The 5,317-nt window shown below is 46.9% G+C and overlaps 1 protein-coding gene across 1 annotated transcript; it reads left to right on the plus strand.

Annotated features, from left to right (window-relative positions):
* Positions 1-406: 406 nt before the first annotated feature.
* gorasp2 (golgi reassembly stacking protein 2) lies at positions 407-5,202 on the plus strand. The gene is made up of 10 exons (XM_028979132.1): positions 407-585; positions 1,213-1,293; positions 1,592-1,795; positions 1,970-2,056; positions 2,203-2,333; positions 2,585-2,717; positions 3,074-3,197; positions 3,345-3,431; positions 3,902-4,024; positions 4,202-5,202. The coding sequence occupies exons 1-10, from the start codon at positions 523-525 to the stop codon at positions 4,555-4,557; spliced, it is 1,389 nt and encodes a 462-aa protein (XP_028834965.1). The 5' UTR covers positions 407-522; the 3' UTR covers positions 4,558-5,202.
* The last annotated feature ends 115 nt before the right edge of the window (positions 5,203-5,317 follow it).

Genomic DNA, 5,317 nt, shown 5'->3' on the forward strand with positions numbered 1-5,317 from the left:
CAACTATTTACTTCACCTGCCAGCAAAGCCTTTAGCAAGCCTCTCTTCAAAGTGAAGGCAGGTAAGCAACACAGTCCCTACTAAGAGTGAATGTAAATATTAACACTGAAATGCCTTTTTTATATTCATATATGATATGCATGCATATGGCTGGCCTGACAAATTTTAAAAGTCAATGTGGCCCCTGTGCTTAAAGGTTTGCCGACCTCTGGGTTATACAGTCACAATACACAATGACAGGATAACCCCATAGCACCCCTTTGTTTCGCAGGATCGAGGGAACTCCAGAATAGAGCAGAAAGCGTCTGGGCGCGAAACGTCCACTCGTTCCCTTCGTAGTGCACTGCGTAGTGAATGAGTGTGTGTTTCGTGCGCGACCCACATCCGGTCTCCGGATATCCCGTCATCCTCCTCGGCCGCACCGCCACGTCACGGCGCCTGCGGCCCCAGCGTACGGACGAGCTCGGCCGACGTGTCGTACTTCTGCCAGGTCGCCAACGCCGGTACCAGACACGGAGAGACATGGGGGGGTCACAGAGCGTCGAGATTCCCGGTGGCGGGTCGGAGGGCTATCACGTCCTCAGAGTGAGTAGATTCTGACCCTGCGTTACTGTGTCACGCCTGCTGCATGGCTGTAGCCGCTAAGCACAGACGGCCGGAGAATGAACTCGATACCGAGGCTCTGATTGCGGCCTGTTAGCTTTGTGGCTAATGCCATAAGCATCATTACCATGGTTAATTGAAATGTGTTTTTTTTATTATTTTTTTATCAGCCTTATGTTGATCACGTTAGCCAGAATATATGCATGTGCAACAGTTTGAGCTTATTAGCATGCCTTGCCATTTAAATTAATCATATAAGATTTGTGATATGTGGTCTGGGTGTAATTTTCTGCAAAATCGTGACGCTTTTTAGGGCACCATTTCTGATCCATATGTGCTGGGATTTTTCTAGTGTTAATAATGGCATCTCATGTCCCCCTGTGATTGCCATTATTGTGTCACTGTTGTGGCCTGCTTTGTAGCTCACTGCACTGGGTGGAAATTGTGTGTTTTGTTCAGAGCGCTGAGACAAAGGTTCTGACTGCCACCTACATTTCATGCAGAACGTAAGCTCAGTGATGTTGACACAGGGCGTGGTCTCCACAGGATGTTGAGAATTTAGATTTATTGGCCGTGGTGTGTGTGTGTGTGTGTGTGTGTTTTGTGAAGGTTCAGGAGAATTCCCCTGGACACCGTGCAGGACTTGAGCCCTTCTTTGATTTCATCGTCTCTATTAACAACACAAGGCTGGTGAGTACCTCTGAAATGGAGCGTCTTTGCAGTGTACGGGCAGGGGTTCATGTGTAAATTATAGAAGAAATGTTCTCACCACCACCTACCAACTGCGTGGCAGTATATGATTAGTAAGACCTCCCAAAGAGGTCTTTTCAACAAACGCTTCATAAGTGTTGCAGGTATGCAAGAACCCGTTAGCTGAACATTATTTTAAGTGTTTCTGAAGTGTGTAAACACTCCATGTGTTGTCAGTAAAATATGTCATCTTGAGATTGGATCGTGTGATAGGAATATTCTCTTTGCTCTCTTGCAGAACAAAGATAACGATACACTGAAGGACCTCCTTAAAGCCAATGTGGAGAAGCCAGTGAAGATGCTGGTCTACAGTAGTAAGACCTTGGAGCTCAGGGAATGCACTGTAACCCCCAGCAACATGTGGGGTGGCCAGGGCCTACTGGGGGTCAGCATTCGTTTCTGCAGCTTTGAGGGAGCCAATGAAAATGTCTGGCATGTGCTGGTGAGAGGAACCTGATTTTTGTAAACACCTTGCATCATTTTAAGATGAAAGAGTCAACCCTTCCTGCCCAAACCAGTCCTACAAGTCATCAGGGGTTCAGACCAGGAGGGGCAGGTGACTGTTATTTTAGTGTTTAATGTTTTTTTCGTGTTTCGTATACTTACTTTCTTCTAGGAGGTCGAGCCTAATTCTCCGGCAGCTTTAGCAGGTTTGAGGCCACACACAGACTACATTATTGGTGCGGACACTGTTATGAATGAGGTGATTATCTTATTAACTACAATCTTTTTTTTTTTTTTTTTTTAATCGCGGGTTTATTTTGTTGGTCTGTAGAGAGTGCTGGAATTCACAATGCAACAGGAACCATTTGAGCTGATTGATGTCTGAATCGCTGCTTTCTTTCCCAGTCGGAGGACCTCTTCTCTCTTATAGAGACCCACGAGGGCAAAGGCCTGAAACTATATGTCTACAACACCGACACCGATAACTGCAGAGAGGTGGTCATCACCCCCAATAGTGCCTGGGGTGGAGAAGGCAGGTGAGTGTGGAGTGGAGTGAGGCGTTAAATTTGAGCAACTGCACTGTCTTGTGAAATTTCACAAAGCAGGTGAGGACAGTTTGTCGAATTTGCGTTTATATAAAATATAACTGCATTTCTACATAAAGATGTAATTTCAATCGATTCCCCTAACTTGAGTAACCCTGTCTGAGGAATTGCCCCATGGCCGTAAACACATCTTTAAGTGTGAATTGTTCCCAATAAGTCTGACTGGTTCTTTGATCCTTCAGTCTGGGCTGTGGAATTGGATACGGCTATCTGCACCGAATCCCCACCCGCCCGTTTGAGGAGGGAAAAAAGATCAGCTTCCCAGGACATGTTTCCAATGAACCCGCCAGCCCTCTGAAAGATGGTTTTACAGAGGTGGGTGTGTGGTATTTCGGTCTGCAAAAGGTCTAAATCTGACCCCAAATTATGAATTTCCATTACATTTCACAATGACAATCACTTCAGTTTCATTTTCAGTCTCTTATCAATCTACAGCTTTAGCAGACCTTTTTGTGTATAATCTTTGTTAGGTTATATTCATAGTTATCTGTTTTCTCAATCTCGCTCCCTGTTGTATCCTCTTTTGATGTCTTAAAAATGTTCGTGTTAGCAGTGCCTTCTGCTTCATTTAGGGAGGTGTTACCGGCAGAATCTGTTAATTAGCATAATGATTGGGTCACTCAATTTCCCTGGACATTTTTAATATTTGACATCAATCATGCCTCTCCCAGGTTCAGCTTTCGGCCGTAACTCCGCCCCCATTTACACCCTCTGCCCCGACAGGCCTTGAGGACAGCCTGTCTGGCCTGACTCTTGCCTCGGCTCCACCCTCTGTGCCAAGTGAGCTGCACACAGGTACCGCCTCCTCACCCCAGTCACCTCTGTCCTCTCCAGCTACAGATTACACACATAAACACCAACACCTTTAGTAGCTTTCTTTTTTTTTGTGTGTGTTCTCAACATAATGACCATATATTTTTCCTCTCACGCCCTGTGGCACAGGTCTGCCCACTGTACCCTTGCTGCCCACTCAGGTCAGCCCATCTCTGACTTCTGTGCCTGGGGTTAACCCTGCAACTACACTGCCTGGTGAGGTTACACTCACAACGCACACGTTCTGTCAGTCGCCGTGATGAGCACAGACTGCATTTACACCAGTATTCCTCTACTGACCTGAACCCGACAAGTACAGCTTTTTAAAAGCGGCAGATGCCGGCCAACATGACTGTGCCATCGTGCTTCACGCGTGTTACGAGTCATTTTATTTTTCCTAACAGCAAGATTTTTTCCACAGTTCAGACTAGCGTTGTTTTTTTCATCTCAGCCATTTTGGAGCTAAATGGGTCTCCTGGCTGTGCATTTACAGCCCAAGCCCTAGTAAAATGATAGAAATGAAACACTGAAAAAGCACAGTGCATCTATGAAACACAACAAAGTGTCGCCTCTCCCCCGCTGCTTTTTAGCAAACAGGCCAAGTTAGTTAGTCTAGAGCCCTGGTTTAGTTACACATTGCTTTTCAGTCAGGACGCTGTGATTGATTTATGTGTGTTGGTTTGCAGGTTTGATGCCATTACCTGGAGGCCTGCCTCCTCTCCCTAACCTGCCCAACCTGAACATCCCGCTGCCAGACCTCAGCGCGGTCTCATTAGCAGGGATCAGCAGAACGCCCCAGACCACCCCAGGTGATACCAGCATGTGTACACTACCACACCCTGTCTCCTACAGCATTGTCCTTGTGTTTTACATATTTGCAAAGTTGTAATGTAAACTGTTTTAAACGATTAAACAGTAAACGATTTTGATGCTAATGCAGGTACCAAGCTGTAATAGACATTTTTTTTTTCTTTCTGTGTCTGCAGGTTTGCCGACCCTGCCTCCTTTGGCATCTCTTCCTCCACTGAATTTGCCTGGCATGACCCCTCTACCCATGCCTACCATGCTTCCTTCCACCCTCTCCTCTACGCTGCCACCCATCCCCGGCGTTTCCTCTGTTAGCCTGTCCGGGGTTAGCCTTCCCTCTGTGACCCTACCCCACTCCACTTTTGCGCCACCAGTTGCCCCAGCACCTGAGCAGACCCCTGCTCTGATTCTAGATGCCACCACTTCGTCCATACCCTCTGCCGGCTCAGCGGCCATGACGGAGAGTGCCGTCGCCACGGATACATTAGCACGGGAGACGATGCAGGAAGCCCAGCCGTCTGCAGAGTCATCATAACAACAAGCTGCTTTTTCCGCTTAGTCTCCTGTGAAGGGGACTGGACTCTCTCACTCGTTCTTTCTTTATCTTCGTGTAATTCTGAAACTCATTTCTCACTGCATTCCCAGGCCATCTCAACAGTGTATTTATTTAGCCTGTCAGAAACCACTTCCCCGGGTTGTGGGGTTTAAAGGAAACCTGGTCGATGGATAAACAGACTGGTTTAAAAAAAAAAAAAAAGTTGTGTTGTGGTGAGGGTTGCTCAAGTTGCAGAGAATCCCATATACCCTGTTCCCATAATGCTCTGGATTTCTGTCCTGCATCACCTGTGCTTGCTCCTTTTTAAAAGACAAATGTTTCTTGTATATGCACCCTTTTACTTTAAAATCAATTTTCTGTATGTATCTGTAGATTATTAGTCTTGTTTTTTGTTTTGCGTTTTTGCACCATCTTTCTAATGGTTTAATATGATTTTTTTTTTTGAGCATCAGTAATGTACCCCTTATGTGTCTATGCACGGTGTGTAGGGCACCGGGCCGCGCGCCGCCCCGCCTCTTTGACCCGGGTCGGGAGGCCGGAGCGCGCATGCGCCCTGCCGGGTGACAGGGGGGGGACGAGTGGGGTTCTGTCGTGGACGCGAGCAATAAACGCGGGATTTTACACAACTCTTGTGCTCCTGCTCTTGTTGTATTTGTACTCGGACCATCAGACCTTTTACTACAGGCTTTACTCGCGGAGTAGGACGCGGGCACGCTGGGCGGGGGCTTTTATTTTTTAT

This window comes from Denticeps clupeoides, chromosome 5 (genome assembly GCF_900700375.1).
Source record: "Denticeps clupeoides chromosome 5, fDenClu1.1, whole genome shotgun sequence".
Lineage (NCBI taxonomy): Eukaryota > Metazoa > Chordata > Actinopteri > Clupeiformes > Denticipitidae > Denticeps > Denticeps clupeoides.

Excerpts from the sequence above, each read along its gene's own strand:
- gorasp2 (XM_028979132.1), top strand. The coding sequence starts at position 523 with ATGGGGGGGTCACAGAGCGTCGAGATTCCCGGTGGCGGGTCGGAGGGC. Across the intron at positions 2,057-2,202 it reads CGGACACTGTTATGAATGAG|TCGGAGGACCTCTTCTCTCT; the intron begins GTGATTATCTTA and ends TTTCTTTCCCAG. Across the intron at positions 2,334-2,584 it reads GCCTGGGGTGGAGAAGGCAG|TCTGGGCTGTGGAATTGGAT; the intron begins GTGAGTGTGGAG and ends TTGATCCTTCAG.